Source organism: Wasmannia auropunctata, unplaced genomic scaffold (assembly GCF_000956235.1).
Source record: "Wasmannia auropunctata unplaced genomic scaffold, wasmannia.A_1.0 LD334186.1, whole genome shotgun sequence".
In the NCBI taxonomy this organism is placed as follows: domain Eukaryota; kingdom Metazoa; phylum Arthropoda; class Insecta; order Hymenoptera; family Formicidae; genus Wasmannia; species Wasmannia auropunctata.
Window position 1 is genome coordinate 505,351 of NW_012028704.1, and position 20,517 is coordinate 525,867.

At 36.8% G+C, this 20,517-nt stretch overlaps 2 protein-coding genes across 4 annotated transcripts; one reads left to right on the top strand and one right to left on the bottom strand.

The window, feature by feature from the left end:
- Positions 1-9,553: 9,553 nt before the first annotated feature.
- Positions 9,554-15,076, bottom strand: LOC105459486 (ubiquitin-related modifier 1). Its single transcript, XM_011705580.1, has 5 exons — positions 14,809-15,076; positions 14,650-14,714; positions 14,475-14,556; positions 13,160-13,208; positions 9,554-9,798 (listed from the first exon to the last, which is right to left on the bottom strand). The coding sequence occupies exons 1-5, from the start codon at positions 14,844-14,846 to the stop codon at positions 9,730-9,732; spliced, it is 303 nt and encodes a 100-aa protein (XP_011703882.1). The 5' UTR covers positions 14,847-15,076; the 3' UTR covers positions 9,554-9,729.
- On the top strand, positions 14,550-20,470 carry LOC105459485 (kinesin-related protein 4-like). 3 transcript variants are annotated; one of them, XM_011705576.1, is made up of 6 exons: positions 14,550-14,661; positions 15,796-16,177; positions 16,336-18,614; positions 18,696-19,457; positions 19,540-19,748; positions 20,043-20,470. In XM_011705576.1, the coding sequence occupies exons 2-6, from the start codon at positions 15,805-15,807 to the stop codon at positions 20,173-20,175; spliced, it is 3,756 nt and encodes a 1,251-aa protein (XP_011703878.1). In that variant the 5' UTR covers positions 14,550-14,661; positions 15,796-15,804; the 3' UTR covers positions 20,176-20,470. The 3 variants fall into 3 exon arrangements, with proteins under 3 accessions (XP_011703878.1, XP_011703879.1, XP_011703880.1); XM_011705577.1 differs by lacking the exon at positions 14,550-14,661 and adding an exon at positions 15,212-15,355; XM_011705578.1 differs by lacking the exon at positions 14,550-14,661 and adding an exon at positions 15,384-15,533.
- Positions 20,471-20,517: the final 47 nt, after the last annotated feature.

Genomic DNA, 20,517 nt, shown 5'->3' on the forward strand with positions numbered 1-20,517 from the left:
TCTCTTCCTCTCTCTCTCATTCTTTCTCTTTTTCTCGCTTCACGCGGTAATTCTCTGCGCTCGTACATCTTCATTCGCTTCGTCATCTCTCTCTTAAACATTTTAGATTTTATCACGAAGCATACCCCCTTGCACATCCAAGACACTGTTTATAATCAACGAGCTTTCGTCGCGCCACGTAAAAGCGTGTCAGTATAAAATAAACCATCTCGTCACTTTTACTGCGCTTTTTACGAACCGATGTTCCTAAAATGGAATTTTCTGGCGGTAAGAAGCAACGCATAAAAGTACGTACGGAAACAAAAGATTTTCATGGTATAACACGGAGTACCAAAAATCCCAGAAAAATAAATGGAAATGGTGATCATTACAACGCGTTTTCAACTTCATCTTTTAATCGATAGACGATTTCACAAGAAAGAACAAGTGAATCAATCATCGCAAAAAATCAGAAATATCTTTTTACAATTCGAAGTCGAAAAAGGTTATTTACTTTTTTGGGAAAGCATTGTCTAAAATACGCACAGACAAATATCCAAACTGTACTTTATTCCCGCGTAATATTTTTACAAAATATATAATATTAAATAATTGCAATGTTGTTTTTCTTATTAAAAAAACTTATTTCGTTTAAATAGAGTAGCTACGCAAAGTAATAACATAAAAGACTTTTTGATAATAATAAGGCGAGTTTACGCGTAATATTTCACCATTTAAAACATTATTGGAAATAAAATTCCCGTAATACTACATGTAAACATTAATATCATCGTACGGCGGACTGGAATAGCATTGAAACCGGAAAGAATTATCATCGTTACGAAGCACGTTACGAAGTTCCAACTTCGTGAGAGAAGCAGCCACTTCTCTCCCATGGCGCGGTATCTCTCTCATCTATAAATTATAATATGTAAATTGTGCGTGGCGGTAACTGGAGAAGGAGGAGAAGGGGGACGGAGTACTCGATATGCATTTACGGTGGTAGATAGGTGGTCTGGCAATTACAGCGGCTTACTGTACATACAAATTGCGTTCTCTCTTTAGTACCATTTACCACCCTCTCTGGCACGGCCGCACCAACCCCGCGCTCCGAAATTCACGGTACCGAAAGTCGCAGTTATATGAAATACCAGGCACTACCGAGGAATTACCAAAGTAAGAAGTTGCCTTGATAGTCTGGCGCACAATTTTCTTTTTTTTTCCCACTTTCCTGCCAACCGGGGCCATTGTTTAAAGTCCTCGCGTTCGTCCTTATGAAATTATTCTCCTTCGGCATTAAGCCGAGGAATTTTCCGACTAAACAGGATGCATCAAATAAAATATTTTCATATGCATACAAATTTATAATTAAGTTATAAACCTATAAATTATTTAACTATTTAATATTGTTATATGATAATCTTTTTAATTTTACATAAAATTACGTATAATATTATGTGTAAAATTCAGGATTTTTTAATTAATTTTGAAACTGCTAAAGTATATCATTATTATAAAAGAAATTGTGTCAATTTTCTTTACTTTATCTTGTTTTATCTGCCTTATAGTTTTTTCTTGTTACAATCATCAAAAGAATTCTATCAAAAATAGTATAGAGAAGTTAAAATTATCAAAAAATGTGATATAAGAAAATACGATGTGAAAATGACAAATGAAATTTTTGAAAATAAAAGTACACTTTACTTCTTTAATTATTTTTTCAGTCATTTAGTCCAAAATTTTAACAATCTATACTTTAGTTCTTCATAGTTCAGGTGCCATACATTTTTTATACATGTTACATTGTTTTCGAGAGAAACAGCGAAAATCAAAATTGATCGCTCGATAAATGCGTTAAACGAAAGTACGAGTGAAGCTATACGAACAGTATAACTACATTTAGTTTGCAGCTAGCTGCAAGCACATTATCTAGTTTATAAATTCCATTTTATCATTATTGTATTTTTACGACACCGACATTGTGTCGTTCTATAAATTTTTGCACGAAATTGCTAAACAGATTATGCGTCATAAATTAATTGATTTTTTTCTGCATATGGAATTTTTAATATATTTTCGAAACGTTCTATATAAAGTTATCCAATGTTCTCTTTCTCCTCCCCCTCTCTCTCTCTCCTCCCCTCACGCAAATATATCATTCAATACAGCAAATGTATTATTCAATATGCTCTGTATATGATTTCGGTCTCGTATTGATGCAAAGATATCTCTGTATTTTGTGCCGAGGTATGAGAGACTCACGTGATACTGTAAATATAGAGTGATGCCGATAATTGATAACCTAAATGCACTCTGAATTTCACGTGTACTTTTTGACAATTATTCATGAGCGCTCAGAGTATATGAAAATGTATATACGATAAAAGAAACGTACTAATAATCGCATACATTGCAATCAATAATCATTAATATAGAAATTTTATTTTATCAATTATTTAGTTAAGAAAAATTTGAGCTAGTAAAACAGTACTCATACTTATGATCAGTTTTACGTATATTAAGGAAAAAACGTACTTAATACATGATGAACGAGTAAACGTTTACTCTATTTGAGAAATATTCATGTATGTTATAAATTCTTTAATAATCTCTAATTGTATAAGAGAAATTTTCTCGATAATTATACTATACAAATTTCAAAAAGTGAAGAATATAAAATTTTGATTTATATCTTTTCCATTTGTAAATTTGATACATATTTCTGCATAAAAAAAGACCTTAAAAATTTTAAGTTAAAATACGAGTATTATCTTACATGTTTAACCATTGGTACGTATTTACCGCACAATTACATTGGCGCGCATTAGAACCATGTGCCCGTTACGAGTAAATAACTAAAATAGACATAGACGTACCTAGTTGAGATTCGGGTCAGCGGCGCAGGCTTGTCCCCTGCTTCTCTCGGGCATCGACGAAACGTCGACGAAGGGGCGGAAGAAAGAGCAGAAGGGGTGACGGAAGGGACGCTGGACAAATTATCTGCCATCCTCGTCCCCGCTCCCTCCACGACCGTTCTACGCGTCGTCGGGCTATCCTGCCATCCTGCGGAGGAAATCCCTCCGCGAAAACCCCGCGCCCTAATAGCCGCCCGTGGGGACGCGACGGGACTCCCGATGGACCGAACGAAATCTCGTGCATTGTGCAATCCACCGTCATCCGCCCCAACCCCCGCTACGGTCGCCCTTAACATACACCACGGACCGTCATGCCCGCGAGGGGTAGGGTGCACACGCTCCTTCCAATTTGCCAGGGTTGTGCATTCGACGGGAGATCGGAAGATATTAGGGGGAAGAAAATTCCTTCTCTTCTCTACTTCACTTCCCTCCTCCTCCACATCCTCTCTCTATTATCCTATCTTTTCTTCCTTCGTCTACCTTCTAAAGCGCACAGGTGCACCGGATCTCTACACTGCGCGGTCTTTCGACCCCTACCGTGCCGTCGTGAAATATATGGACAATACAAGTGCAATAGGGAGTGAAAATAGTGCTCAGTGCACATGCACCGAAAGAACCGTGATTGTTGCGTGTGTTCGTCCAAGTCGTACGCTTCTAGTACTGTACCTATGTTTTCCATTGCACAATGTTCTTCGTAAGGCAATTGTCGAAAACAACGTTTAAATTAGAAAGGCCCAATTTATATACATTCGCGAATAATTTATATTTTTGTATTTGAAAAAAGGCATACACGTATGCCTTTTAACGTGAAACGAATTAAACGATGCTTTTTTATTAGCAACTAGTCTTCTAGTAAACTAAAAAAATAACAGCTGAAGAACATATAATTTTATAAATCATATATTTTTTTGCATTTTTTAGCTGCTATAGCAGCAAAAATATAATTTATAAAATTATGTTTTTTTAATATTTTTAAGCTACTAATTCGTTAGTAATTTTCTAGTTCGCTAGAAGACTACTAGCTAAAAAATATAATTGCTGTAATATATACATATACACAATAAATGATATAAATCAGGCCTAAGATAATAAATTTCATAAGTAAAGCAAAATAAGCGGATTCTGTTTTATATTGTCGTAATGAAAAAAAGAAAAAGAAAAGAACTTTTTTACAAACTACAAAATAAAACTACGTTTGTGTATTTTAATTATGATAGATCAATGGAATTTAACGGAAAGTGCAGGTCTAATGATCGAAACGTGTAGACTATGTAGAGTATTGTAGAGCACATGTGAATAAAAGGAAAAACGTGCGTTAGTCGCGCTGGTCTTGACAAAGGCGTTTCCCTTTATAGAACGAATTAAGTCGGTTTTACGAGCTGTGTGTCAAGATCCCTTTTTATGACCGGCTACTCCCGTGAACCTACTGGTCAAATTATTCCACAAGGTATTGTATTCTTAACCACGCCTTTTTTAGCAACATGTCATGTTCATCCGCAAATCGATATTATATCACTCATCATCTTTGTATCTAAATTCTGAAAGTTAATATCTTCAATCTTATTTAATTGAGTTTATCACGCAAGAAATATATTAAAGTTATTTAATTTTTTCTTGACACTAAAAATAAAACTCAACATCCATTACATTTGATCGTTTTGTAACTCGCCCGATAAAGCAGAATCGGAATGAGAAGTGATCGTAATTTGATCGAGACAGCAATTCATATTAATATTCATATTAATATATCAATAATACAATTGACAGAATGTGATAAATGCTAAATTTCATGCTACTATAATGATATATTACTCTTCCTAAATCTTGAAAATTAAAATAAAATGTATAAAAATATAATATAGAATAGTTTTATACAATTAAAAATATTATACTTTTTAAGTAGAATCTCTTACAAAAGTGTTTATCATATCAAATTATTTTATCACTATAATTATTAAATTTTTAATTCTTCGACTAAATCCATCATTCAAACGTACACGTAAAAAAAATACGTATCTCTTATATTAAGCCACTCTGCAACTGTGCTGAGCTCATTACTGTCGGAGAGGGCATTTGCAAACGTTTCTTTGTAAGAGAACGTTTTTTACATTTTCCTTGCATCTCGAGAATAAGAAAGAGGTAGTTTAAGCAAAAAAAAAGGCACCATAGAAAGAGCCGCCGTTGAAATCCTTAACGCGGTCGGTAGGGGCAAGTCTGCGATGATCAGCAGCAGAAATCGCGGAGCGAGGAACAGTGCGGGCATCCCGCTTGAAGAAAATGTAACGCGATAGCGTCTACTTGGCTACGGCTCATAAAACTACTCAGTTTATGCTGATGGTCCGCATCTCGGAGACATTTTTATATGTATAAAAAAAGGGGGAGGAAAGGCCAGTAATAATACCGGCGAATGGAGGATAGGCATCGAGCGAAAAGAAAGCGCGAAAATGAGAAGCCAGTTGGGAATAGGATTCGATCCTGTCGAAATGATTTTGGGCTCGTAGCCAAGCTCAAGCAGGCAGGTGTTATTCGTGCAAAATTATTCGTTCTTACGAGCGAATCCCGCTCAATCTATTACGTGATCTACTACTGTGTAGCTCTTTGCTTCGTACTCGATCGAGAGGAAAGCATGATTATTCAACAACGAGTTCGTAATTTTCAAATGATTGTTTCTGTCGTAAAAATTGAAATACTTATGTGAAATATAATTAACATACGAATTCTTAGAAAGATTTTTGCGTGAAATTAAAAATAAATTTGTCACAATAGCAATAAAATATCGCATAATCCAAAACATATTAAAACATTGAAAAATTGGGCTGTTTTTTATAAATTTCGAAATATAAAAAAATTGCAAGACAAAATGCTTGACAAAATGTTGCCCTATGATTTTAAATAAGATAATACAATCTTTTTTCAGCTATGTATTCATTACATTTTACAGCTTCCTCGCTAAGGTAAAAAATAAAATTGGATACATTTACAAATGTAATACTCGTGTATGTATACAGGAATCGAAACACAAAAGCCGCGTACCGGCGCGCCAGATAGGAAGCAACTAAGAGGATTAGTAGCCAAATGGTGGCGGGTGGCGGTAAACTGAAATAAATACAGTAGCACTCGCGAGGGTGCCGTAGGTTAAATGTAATTATACGACACTAAGTACTGCGTAATTACCGATGACAGAGACAAGAAAGAGATATTCAACGAGCACTAGACTTTTGTCTTAAACTCTGATACTTTAAAGCGATTTCGATGTATTCCGCCTAAAACTGCGATCGGCGGCACTAGACATTTGGCTTAAATTACAAGAAATAGGGAAAAGGATGCAAAATACGAGGGCGAGCCATTAAAAGTTGAAGACGCGTTAGCGCCAAACTGTTTCGACATAATGGCCAAAGTTCCCGCCATCCCGTCCCGTCCCGCGCGCGTTTTCGTCGTACCCCTTTATTATTTTATATTTCGCGGCATCGCGCGCGCCAGTTGGAGATAACAGAAATTATATCTGCGTTTAAAAGTGGAACAACTGTTAGAGACGTCGCGAAACTTTAATACTACGGCGATGCCGAGCCGATTTCATCTTTCAGACAATCCAGAGCTTTCGCCTTCGAGTCTAATTCGCCCCGCGAGTCAGTGCACGTGTCTGCCTTCCGAGGGTGGAGACGGAAGCACGCAAACATTTAAACTCGATACGAGATATATTGATTTAAATTCGACGCGAGATAGGGATGGAAGCTAAAATACTAAGATAAAAAAAACTAGAGAAGAAGAATGTCAAAATCTTTCTCATTACTTCTATACGTTATTTCTTCCGCAGAGTTCGGAGTTTGAAGATAATCGTCGCATGGGCGTTGAAATTGTACGCAGTGATTCACAACTATCGTATAAAAGCGAATCCTTCATTTATATCTGAGACAAAGTCTTTCTGTATAAAAAAGAATATTGCGGAATACCTGTCACACACAATATCATTTTTCACTATAAAACAAATTAAAAATTACACGCTTATACATTGTTATTTTGAGTTAAATGAAGAATAAAAATTATCGACGTTCAGCACCCTTGAAAGCTTAATTCGCGGATCTTTCTTTTCCATTACGCGCAACATGGGAATATTTTTCCATAAACTGTAAAGATTTTCGTTTCACATTTAAATAAGAAAAATTCCCCCCCGTTTCACACGCCACTCACGAACCATTCTGGAAATATGGAGCTGCGCGTACAGATTATGGACTATGAAATACGTGCGTGGGGATGCTCTCGAACGGCTCCGGCAACATCAACGGGACCGCGGGTAAATACGAAAAGCCCGTGATATTCGCACATGTGGGCGGACAGAGTGTCGTGCATTAGCGAGGCGTTTCTTCGCATGCGTCATCTGGGTACATACGAGGTGTACCTTGCAATTGCGGATTAGCGAAGACCGGACGTTCGCGGCCGGACGTTTCACCGTGCGCGCGTTTCTACCATCCCTATCACAGTCGACTTGTTACAAGCACGTACAAGCGCGTTTCCTCGAGCGTCCGGCAAACACGCACGGATGCATCGTCGCGGCGCGGCGCGGCGCGCGGCACGTACGTAACGCGCAATCCGCCCGCTACACGCACGTATAACCGTATATAATATAGTGGATCCGCAGCGTCCGTAATGTAATCACGGGTGACACAATTAATCACTGGGCCATCCAACCCCGCCAGGCCATTAGCGATTGCGACACAGTCAGGCTTCCGTTGATAGGCGGATGCGTTTCGCATACTTGTACACACGCACCACATGTATCGCATGCGTGTACGCATACGCGCGCGCGCGAAAGGATCGAAAAGTACGTGGGGGAGAGCAAGAGAGATCGATGCTCGTTAGGATCTTTCCCTCTCTCTCCTCCTGCCGATTTTCCGCGCGGCTCATGCGCGTGATTAATTGGTGCCATTGTATATCGCTAGATTATTACGCTATAGTAGTGGATCCCATCGATCCCCACGCTACCGACGATTGATTGGTTCCGGTGTCGCGAAATCTATTTCATAGATGCGTCGACTACGATATATACTAACGAAGCGTAGTCCCTCGTTTGCTTTAATTAGAAGCCACTTGCCTTCACATTCGCATTCGAGATTTGTAAAACTCACAAATATGGATGTGTTAATATTTTGAAAAAAATACCATCTATAAAATACGTAGAAATACGTAGAGCAATATACGTAGAATATTAATATTCGCTGCATAACGTTTTTACGAACAAGGGGTTTAACATATATATAGTGATTAATGCATTGATTCTTTTAAAAAAGACGAAGACCTAAGAGTGGTGTATATTATGGTGAAACAGATGTGTCATTGTGTATTTAAAATTATAGTTAAAAATGTAGAATGTTTTTGGTATTTGTCTAAAATTTCTAAAGGCATCATATTTGCCGACAAAACACAATTTAGCAATTTCGCAATATTTGTGACAAAATTTTCCTATCGATTTTCCATCACTCAACTCCTTTCAATAAGAGAGAAACGCGTGTTACCTCGCGTTGTTACGCAATTTCGACGCAATATACGTAAAGCTATTCAAGCCTATAATGTATGTAAGAGGTACGCATTGCTGTCAAATTGCGCTTACAACTAGGAGACTAGGAAAAGGATGCGTGGCTTCGAAGGACAATAGTATTGTATAGATTGGAATATCGATAAAATGATTATAAATATTGACCAGAAAATAATTTTACAGTTTAAATACTTTATGTAATATAAAGTACGCAAAAAATCCCTCATTCGTCTATAAATATCTCAATTTACCAAAAAACAATTTTTTTCAATTTTCAGCAATTTTCGCTTTTAATTAAATATCCATCGAATTGTATCACACGCGATTCTGATAAACGTGATATTCGAATGAATATCCCACTTTGTGTTAAATTAAAAAAAAAAATTGTAAAGTGAAACCAACAAGGGAAACATGCAATTCACGCGTGTCTATAAAACAAAGTTGAATTATATACATGACTAATTGATGCAATTTAAAACTTTGGTTTTAAAACTCGCACACACAACATGATAATTTATTCACAGATGACATGATAATTTGTAAATTAACACGCAACTGAATAGTATCTAAGCCAAACTTCAGAATTATGAATTATTAAATTAGTAAATCTGATAATTTTAATAAAATAATATTAAAATACGCGTATTGATTTTATTGCATAAATTATTGCAAAACGAGAACCAAATTTTTCACAATTTAATATCATAATTATGAACCATTAAAGAGCTCGATGTTAAAGCTACTCGTTTGTTAAGCAAAAGATCCGGAGGTTTAATACCTATATGCCAATTCCGTACATATAAAACTAAGAGTTTTAAATGCAAAAATTTTCATTTTAATGGAAATACAATTTATAAAACGTGAATTTCATTCCAAGACAACTAGAGATAAACAAATCGCTGTACTGTGTCATCTCTCTTGGAGAATAAATATTTCCCAATAATAATACTATTGTAAATAATATTAAAAATAAACCTGCTTCTTCAGAATGCAGATTGTATGAATCAAGTTTCAAATTGCATCAAAGCAAGAAACAATCTCCTTTTTTCACAAAAACTGTAATTATAATTAATTTTGGAAGCTTAAACTACACCCAGAATTATGACGTAACGAACAAACAATATCAAAATTATTGTTTGAAACTAATGTATATTTTGTAAAAAAAAACATTTTATTTTCTCATGTTGCATTTAGAATGCAACAGTCTGAAGTATAAAATATTTTATGTACATCAAAAAAGTCCATCTACAATGTTCAGATGGATCACACTTATCCTAGATTTTCAGTATTGGAAATTCGTACCTTCTATCCTCCGTGCAGCGTCGAAATGAAGAGTACTCTGTCCCGCGGGCACAGTTTATAATCGCCTTCACCCTGAAATTATACTTCTTATATTCGTAATCAATCGTGTAGTGCGAAATATGACTAAAAGTTGACATAAAATGACGCAACAAGAAATGGAAGCTTTAAGAAAATATTTTATCTCATATGTATATCGGTCTACGTATTCTTTCAAAAATTTGAAATTGATTTTACTTTAGCCAAAATTTAATTGCATGTTATTTCTTCGTACAATTTCTTACTGCAGAATTTTAAATAAATACCTGAAACAAATAAGTGACAAGAGATAATTTTTAATATTTTATTTAATTCTCAAACTACATCTCTTTGATAGAATTTATTTGAAATTATTAAAATTTCGTTATTTTCAGCTCAAAAGTTTAAGATATAAAAATCCGTATAAACCTTCAGTCATTTGTTTATAACAGTTATTGCGCCTTTTGTTATTTTGAAATCAAGAAAAAATTAGTTGATTACGGAATCCATAAATAAAAGTCTAATGAATCTAAAATGTACATCCTAATGAAGATAGACTTTGATTCTTGAAGATTTTATCTTTAACTTCGCGTTCACGCCTTTGAATATTCTTTAACTATCGATAGCAAGGATATCCATTACATCGATATGCAAGATTCGAAAGAGTTCGGCTAGACTTTCACGAGCGCGACTGTATTATGAAGGAAGAAAGAGATGCGGGTAGCAAAAGAAGCAGGCGAAAAGGAAAGCAGGCGACATGTATACTGTGTATATGCGCCTTGAGAAGAGAAGCGAACCGAGCGAAAAGATGCGGAAACGCAAAAGCCGAAGCTGCGCGGAGAAGCTTCGCCAAGGAGCGACGGTATTATCATAATAATGGCCAGAGCCATCATCTTTTCCCTCGTTCCGACGCTCCCCGAAGCGGTTGCTGCAGCATCTTCCCGCTCGAGCGTTACCCCGGCGAGAACCACGTCTCTCCTCCTAATAGCCGCGGCGTGTACATTTACAAATTTAAAATGATAATTCTCTCCGTGGGTGTGGCAAACCGAGATCATTTGCGCCCTTTCAGCGTCCGGAGTCGCTCCGTTATCCCGCACCCTATCTACCGCGCAAGCAGCGACGGCGATGGTGGCGGCGGTAGCCGACAGGCCGATTATGCCGTTTGTAAAAACCGGTCACGGGGTATCCCGTTTGTCAGACGCCAGAAACAGCCGTGCGTCACTGCGGGAGTTGGCGACGCGGGAAAAGAAATATCGCGCGACGAGGGGGTATCGTCCGCCTCTCCGCCGCATTCCAGATTAATATTTTAAACCATCGCTCGGCAATCTTTCGTTTTCCATAAACCGCAACCGAGTTTAGAGTTCTTGATTTCATTAATTCTAAAATGCATAAATGTAGCTTTTAACACGATCCCTTCCAAGTGGGATATTCATTTATTGTATATATATTCCGTTCAAGCTGTTTGAAATTTTCGCTACTATATAAATACAATATCTATTATCATAACATATTTCATAAAATTAATGCTTTAATGCTTGTATAATATATATCCTATATGATGCAGTTATTATATCACGGAAACATTGTTACCTAATAGTAATAAATTTGTATAGTTTTATAAATATTTATTATACAATAAACAAAACTATTAGTCTCCATAACGTGAGGCATATGTGATTCAAGCGTCCTGAGCGGAAAGTTACCAAAAAATAGTTAGAGAAAAAACATATTGAAGTTCCGTGATTTTTATTAATAATCTGCTTTTCTTCTATTATTTTCGGCCTAGATTACTTAATCCAAAAAATATTTGGTATCGTTCTTTTCTGATCATGATTTTTTCCGCAATTTTTCGTTACAAGATGTATTCTAAACGTACACGCAAGAGAAAAGTGATCTCGAGGTTGGTATAAAAAATTATACACGGAATAAATATTAAAATAATATCTCAACCACAAAGAATTTATATGAAATCCCTGAGAAAATTTATACATACGTTGAACAAAAAAAATAGTCACTTTTATCGAAATGCCTATTTAAATCCGTATTTAAATATATCTCTCTGCTAATAAATTTTTAATAATTTTAAAAAAATCTAAGAATATAAATCTCATCTTCAAAGAATTCATCCGTCGAATACGGTGCATTAACTTCTCATATCAGTGTGACGACTTAAGAATCACGTAGCTAAGTAATCCATTCAATCCTTTTCGAATTTAAATCCGTCTGCCATTCTTCGTTGCGCATTTAAATCTATATTTAAAAGATTTTCCTCAAGAATGAAGTTTTAATAACTCAACTACATTTTTAGGACGTACACCAAAAATTTATCTTAAAAGAAAAGAAGGGTGTTACGAAAAAGCTGATTTTTACCTCGCTCGCGGAAAGTAAAATTGACATCGTTTCTTATAGTTTTTGAGACGAGGAATCCAATGGTGCTAGTTAAAATTATGTCACATGTCGGGAACACATCGAAAATTGAGTTCAAAGTCAAAACTCAATTTTCGATGTGTTCCCGACATGTGACATAATTTTAACTAGCACCATTGAATTCCTCGTCTCAAAAACTATAAGAAACGATCAATTTTACTTTTCGCGAGCGAGATAAAAATCGGCTTTTTCGTAACACCCTTCTTTAGTAGAAAAATAGAAAAGCAAAAATCAAATCAATATATAAAAATTTAATCTTACAAATGTTAAAATATATTTAAGAATTTTACAATGACCACAAAATTTAATAGATAGATAATATTAAAATATTATTCCATACTAATCGTTTTACACTCTCAATAATATATTGTTTTACAATTATCCATAACTTTGCACAAGTTACACGAAATCTGATAATTCTATGTATATTTAATAAATTCAATAATTCTTATTTTGCTCGTAAAAAATAATTTTGACTAAAAGTTTAATTAAATAACAAAATAATGTTCTCTTCAATTTTTTTTACAAAAAGCGATAAAATAATCATAGAGTTTACTTGTTTATATTCATCTAATAATTTAAATACAATTGAGATGCGCTTCGATATTTTTATTGCAAAGGCATCAATTCCAGATTGACTGAGGAACATGCAGTTAAGAGGATGCAGATGTAGTTTTTGAAAAAAACGTGTACTTTATAAAACTTTCGTCAGAAGAGCTTACGGTCATCGAACACATTGGCATTCCATTTCTCGTTATCCCTCATAAAAATCGTTCACATACGCATACCTGTACCCCGATTCTGTAATTCTTAGCAACAATTCGGTATCGTTATATTGTCGTTGCGCAGCTTTTTTATCATACAAAAAATATCTGCGCAACGACAGTACAACGATACCGACACTGTCGTTAAGAGTTACAGAATCGGTATACCCTGATATCCGAGAAGAACGCTACATAATAAATGAAATAGACGTACGCGCAAAACTCACCAGTAATTCCCAGTCGGCGTCGTTTACTAGAACCAGAATGCCCGGCCTCCTAGACAAACAAGATAAACTTCTTAAATCGAGTTGCGCGTTTTACCGCTGCCACTGCTGCAGCTGCCAGGCAGGGTCGCGTAGCGTACTGTGTGTTAAAAACTTATAGAGCCCGCATTAACTCGCTCCTCACCAATTACGGAAAGTTAACGTAACAAACGCGAAACGAACGCGACACGATGAACGAACGAAAACCCGCCGCGATCATTCATCGCGCAAAACTCACTCGCACTGTCGCTCGCGCTAGACGCACTATCAAGAATTTCAAAATGGACGTCGACGTATCGTCAGTGTCGTTCAGCCGATTGGCTGAAACTATTCGAGTCGAGCCAATAGAAAACGAGCCAATCGACACGATCGCGACAGCTGAACTTCATTTAATGCTCCCTTAATTCTCTTCCATATGCTATTTGAACATTTTGATCTCGATTCGCGATTTTTGATATTTTCTTTTCCTTTTTCCTTCAAACAAAATGATATCATCTTAGCACATATGCGATACTAATCCGATAACTCATACAAATTTCCGCGAAATTGCAACGATGACGAGACTTAATTCGATTCCTTCTCTACGATTTTTTCTGATTTATCGTACAATATAAATTAACAGACATAAAATAATATACACTAAATCGATAATTAGGATATTAACCGAACTAAATCTCATTACTGCGATTTGTTCTCTCTCCGTTCGAGATCGCGGCGTGAACACTGGCAAAGATTTATACGTATATAATATAAAATCTTGTTATATACAATTGTAAAAAAATGTATGTGTATCGACACTAATTTTATATCTTTATAATGAAACATTGATTTTTGAATATTAATTTCTAAAAATAATAATGAAACTATTCGCATATAAAGTGTAACGAGAGTGTATGTATACCTCGGCATAAAAGTGTAGGATTAAAGAATGAGATGATTGCGCGACACCATCTAACTAGTTGTTGCTTGCCAACTTGAAGAAACTCAACATCAGATCGGCATGATAGTGACATCTGTGCGTAATGCCCGCGACCGGCGCGAGTGGCCGCCATCTTCGTTTATGATGTCGGTCGATTCCATTCATTCACGGGACTGTGCGCCGCGTAGCGTGACGCGTTTACGCGCGGAGAGCGAACCTGCGATTCGATCGGCGTAGTCTCAGCACCGCGTTGCTAGAGCTGTTTAACCTTATTGCGTTTTCGCGGCCGCGAACGTCGGCAGCGCGCGCGACTCGCGCGCAGGTCGAGGTTAACGACCACGTTACACAGGTTACACTTACACCGTGTCGCCCTGCATGAAGAGTTCCGGTCGCTCCGTCAGAAGGTTATCCCGCAGCCAGCGCAGCAGCCGTTTCAGCGTCCCTGCGCGGGGACGTCGATTGCTTTATTATTAGCGAGGACAAAGCCGGGCCACAGGGCTGATACATAAAGGACTCTGAACGTGACGATACTTACATTCCTCGCCAGGTAGGTCCACCTCGTGCCGCTTCCTCCCGTCGAACAGCAACTCCGCCCCACCCCTGCGAAATATTCAACATTCTTTGATCTGTTCGTGTCGCGCATACGATAATTGTCACGTCACGCGTATGGAATTTCAATTTTCTCGAACATTACCCGAATTCGATGGTGAGAGGGAGTCCAGTCGCAGACATCGTGCGCCAAAATCGAAGATCGAAGCCAATCGAAGGACGCTTCTCTCTCTCTCTTGCTCGCTCGCTCGCTCGCTCTAACGAGGTTAGGAATCGTATTTCCACGCACGCCTTCGTGCAGCGCCTTTTCGAACCGTCGACGACGATCAGTGCGGAACGTCGGGGGTTCGTCAATGTGCGAAAAAGAAGAAAAGGAGAAAGGCGCGCTATGAATTTGCAATCATATGCGTCGAAGGCCGGGATCGATCGTCGTAATAAAACAAATCGAAAGAAGCTGTCGTGCGTGTGCACGTATACACACAGTGGAGCGAGTGATTCCCTATGTAGAGACTACGTGGGAGCGCATGCGCACGAGTGGCGTTAACCTCGGCACTCACGGCGATGCGTTTGTACAGATCGAGGAGTTACTTTCCCGTAAATTCAAACCACAATTTTTCGCTCGACGTGTCACTCGAACTCCCGATTATTATCGCGCGGACGCGTGAAGCGAGTTTGCGGGTGAAATAAGACAGGTTAGGTTTGTTCGGATTTTTGCCATCGCGTATGTATGTTGTGTGTGCGTGTGTGTGTATGTACGATCCTGTGGACATGCAGGTCATTAATCTTGCGAGGATAATGGGCTCGATATTGAGGGAAAGAGAGCTCGTCTAACGGCCGATCGTCCCTTCCGCTGGCAATTCGCATTTTCAAGTAAGAAGTCGCGGATTATTCGCGACGACATGTAGTAGTACACGACGCGACGCAACGATATTACGGGATATCCAAAGTCCGGGTCGCCTGTAATGGCGGCTGGATGAAAAAGTGTTTTCCATCGCGCGCCACATGCCTTTCGCCGGCCCCGGCAGGCGCGTGAAAAATCGGAAATATTATAAATATCGGAAGCGACGTGTCGCGATGTCGCGATTCACGTTTTCGATCGATAGATTAATCTGTGATTCTTTATCACCTGTAGTTTTCCACGATGTCGGAGAACAGCGAGCACTCGCCCGACGACACCGAGACGGAGACAAAGGCGATGGAAGAGCTTCCTAACGATTCGTCCAAGAGCGAGGCGAAATTAATGATGAATCAAACTGGCGCGGCCCTGCTCGAGGACGAGGAAATGCCGACGTACATCAGCGTGTCCAGTACCACAAGACCCGACGACTCGGACGGTGTTAATGTGAAACAGTCTGAGAATGAGTCGCAGGAGGTGGAAAGGGAGCGTAGTTCGAGTCCGTATCACAGTGACGATCAAGCACCGAGTAGCGTGTACGTTTTATCGTCTGAGGAAGAAACCGATCAACATCCTTATAACGACGAGGATGACGAGGATGATTATGGAGAGAGCGACGGTAAGTCGGATGAAGAAACTTGTAGATAATGAGATAATTGGTTGACTCGACACATATTCTCTCAAGTTGACAGCCAACATCTTTGCACTAATATTGATATGTCACTGTATATCTGTTTGTATGTATCTCTATAGAATAATCGTTATATTATGTTACAGAAATGGAAAATTTAGAGCTTGACCATGAATTTGATTCGGAACATCCAAGTAAGCATTTGATGGATGACGAAGATGATGACGATGAGGATGACGAAGAAGAGGAGGAGGATGATGAGGACAGTCCTAGACAAATGCATAACATTGATGATGGTATGGACGATAACTATGAGCCAGATTGTTATGAAGGAAGATCTGATGATTTTGTCTTAAATAAGAGATTAAAAAATCAAGACAAAGAAAAGAGTCTATCTCTTCAAGATTTGAATACATACAAAAACACTGTAAATGCTGAATACTTTAAAAGAAGACGGGTTTTAAGGCCAAATTATGTAAGCATTCCAGAAGCTGCTATATATTCCTTGATGCAGAGAAAGCAATCAATGCCAGGAAAATATCATCATGTGCAAAGCAAAGTCAAACGCTATATCAGAGACATAAAGGAACAGAACAAACGTTCCCTGGAAAAACATATGAAACAATTGTATCAAGACGAAATGATGTACAGTAAAGGCGACACTGATCATAAAAACATTGATGCAGAAAAGATTAAGCCTACAGTGGCCAACAAGACAATAAAAGATTATGCCGAAAGAACGATCAAGGAATTGGAAATCGCAGAAACTTGCGATAGTAACGTGGCGACCAAAGCGACCTACAATGCTACTACTTCGCCAATAATATTAAATGGACAAGATAATAAAAACTGTTTAGAATCGATACATGAAGAATCCATCGTGCAGAATGAAGTCGAGATAAATATGCCATTCGAGTCAGCACAGAACGAAAGAGATCTTATAAATACGGATAATAAGGCGCAAAAGCAAAATGGAACAATTGACGTTAAATCATTAAAATATAATTATCCTGATAAAGAAATATCACATTTCCCACCTTCATCTCTTATCCAAAATGGTCATCAAGAAGTACCAACGGTACTTTACAATTTGCGAACTTTAAGTTATGAGGAGTACATGCATGGCACTTCTGATTCTAGTCAAAAAATTGATTTAAATAGAAATGCACATGTTATTGAGCAAGAACACGGTCAACCTGAGGCATATAATGCAGATCTAATGGATATATCCACAGATAATGAAGATACTTGTCCTTTAAGAATTGAGAATATAAAAAGCATTAAGACAATGTCAGAGGAAGCAAAAAATAATAATGAGCAGTTAACTTTTGAGAAAACAAATGAAGAACTCAAGACGACTTTGGATCCTTCAGAAGTTACCACATTGAAAAGGAAATTAACACAGAAGACTGCAAAATACAACAGTTTGCTTGATACATATCAAAAACAGCTTATGGAAAATTTAAAAATGAAGCAGGAGTTGGATGAATTGAGAAAAACATTAGTAAAATACGAGAAAGAAAACAAACCTCCGGAACAGAGGGAAGTATCAATTCAGACTGATATTATTATCGATTCTGCATCCAATCAACACCAAGATCAAACCGAGCCTGTCCAGCAATCTAACAATAAAATATCAGGTAGTAGTGTCGCTTCGACGCTAAGCTCTATAGATCAGTGGAGTTCCAGTGCTTGTAATTTATCATTATCCATGAAACCACCTGAAGTAACAAAAGCATTACAGTCTGACGATAGTGTGGTATTAACTGACGGTACACCAGCGAAAACAACACGTTCACTGTCACGCGCATTTATTACTTCGTCCCGAATCTTGCAAACACTTTCAAGTATCACACATGGGAAAACAAAGCCAGAAAGTCCATTGGTACAAAATTCAAAGAAAAGATTAAATGAAAATGTATCGATGGATCTGCAAAATGATGATAGTAACTATCAATGTCTACCTTCTAGCTCCAAGAAAAGAAAAATTACAGACATTCTTCCACCATCTAATTTTCTACAACCTTTTAAAGCTTTCCCAAGTTCTGCAGAATCACATGCAAAATTAAATGAAACGCCTAATACAGAAGCCCAGTTAAAAAATTTATATGATTCGGTGAATAAGAATGTAGATTTGCAAGCAAGTTCATCTAATGCTAATACAAGTCAGTTAAGAGCCGATACATCTACAATGGAAAGCAAGATGGAAACTAGCAACGATCCAGAGGATAATGTAAAATGTTTTGTATATCGCGAAGACGATAACAGTAAAGACCGTAGTTTTCTAATTTTAGCAGAGGAGCCTGAAAAGGATAAAGTTCTTAATGAAAAAGGACGCATTCGTGAATGTGGTCCGTACTTGCTTGGTAATGTAGAAGTAAGAATGTCTGAAATAAACGGGACGATTAACATTTGGGGTAAAGAGGTAAGTAACCTTATAAATTATAATTTAAGAAAAAACTTGTTTCAAGATTTCGTCGTATTCAAGGTAAAATGTATTTTTCAGATCAGTCAAGAGTCCACCGCTGAAACTGAAAATGATACAGAAACATCTACTAAAGTGAAAGATAAAAATTATCACTGTTGGCAAAAGACACCGTATACCAAATTTAATGGCAATAATTTAGTATGTTCAACAAGTAAAAAATCAAAAAGTCCTCCTAAGTTTGATCTATCTTCAGCAACATCCAATTCATGTCTGCAGTCACCTTCGTTTAACATAGCAAAAGCATCTTGTTCTACAGATAAAGCAGATAAATTGTATAGTCATTCAAGTGCGTGTGAAGACTGTGATCTCTCAAAACATTGTAAAGAAAGTTTAAGATACAAACGAACACTTTCCCAAGAAAAATTACATTCCTGCTGCATTCACAATATAGACATGTCAGAGCAGAAAGGCAATTGTTCCTTGCATAAGGAAAGGCAAAAGTTTGAAGATAGTTTTAATTGTAGCAAAGAGAGGTTAAGTACTCAGGAACACCGACAAAGTTTTTCAAGAAACCTAGGGCCTAATAAGCATTTACATGAAAATAATATCGCTGAAGACAATGAGCACATGTGTAGAAATTGTACGACGTGTCATCATGCACCGCATAATTCAGAGAATTATCAAGAAAGTCACAAATGTTGCGACATGTTAAAAGAAGCTTGTGAGCCATTAGTAATGAATACAGATCGAGAGTATAACGAATCATGTAATCACTCGTCTTCTCATATACACGAAGAAGAGCCATTAATAACGCTAAAACAATGTAGCGAAACACCAGAGGTAAGTCTATGAAATTTTACGAATATTTATATATTTTATATTTTTATGAAGATGTGTACGACTATAACTATTTTTTCTTTAGACGAGACGACGAAGATCAACTGGGAAAAGAGTACGAGGAATTTTAATGGATCTTATACGAGGGTGCGGAGATTGCTATAATCATAATGTATCCAGAAGTAGCAAAAGCTGTATGCATAAGAAGTTAAAAAATTGTTCTCCACAAATCAAAATTTCGCCGTGTACATCTGCAGAACCATCGTATTCAAATCCAGGACAACCTGTTGGAAGGTATGCTTTCAATATTTTCACATTTATTGAAAATTTTTTAATGTACAATATTTTAGAATTGTAGCACATAAATAACATTATTATTATTATTTATAAAATTTAAAATCTTTTGTTAGCAAAAGTCGAAGTCCAAAGTTTGTATAACAATACATACAACAATAATACATGTATGCATGTATGTATTATTGTTATATATATTTTTATACAAATTTTAAATTTCTATTAGATTCTATTATATATATAATTTTATTTTAGATTACATATTAATATCAAAATTATTTCGCTTGTTTACAGATGCTGCCATGCTTATGCACAGCGAATTGAATCTCAACTGGAAGAATTTCGAATGGAAATGGAAAGAATGCGATCGCGCTCGGATGCTATTCTTAATATGCTCAATATGCTTCATTCAGTGGATACGAATTAAAAGAATCCATCTTAATGTTAATTTTTTTTTTTTTTTCATATGTACATATCATATTTTTATCGTTTACTTTTTTCTCGTAATGGAACTGTCATATGGACGCCTTATTATACTTTATTGCTTATAAAGGAAGTATAGTCGATTTGTTAAATAAAAAATATATATATAATGAAAAAGATATGTTTACATCCAATATATGCATATCTAACAGTGCAGATAATGCCACTTTTTTTGTTAAAATTTCTAATAAGAACGCTGTGTATCTATACATTCATAATATATTTTCCATGTGAAAAAATTAGTCTGTGTGAAATAAGTATATAATAAGTATTATATTTAAGTCAT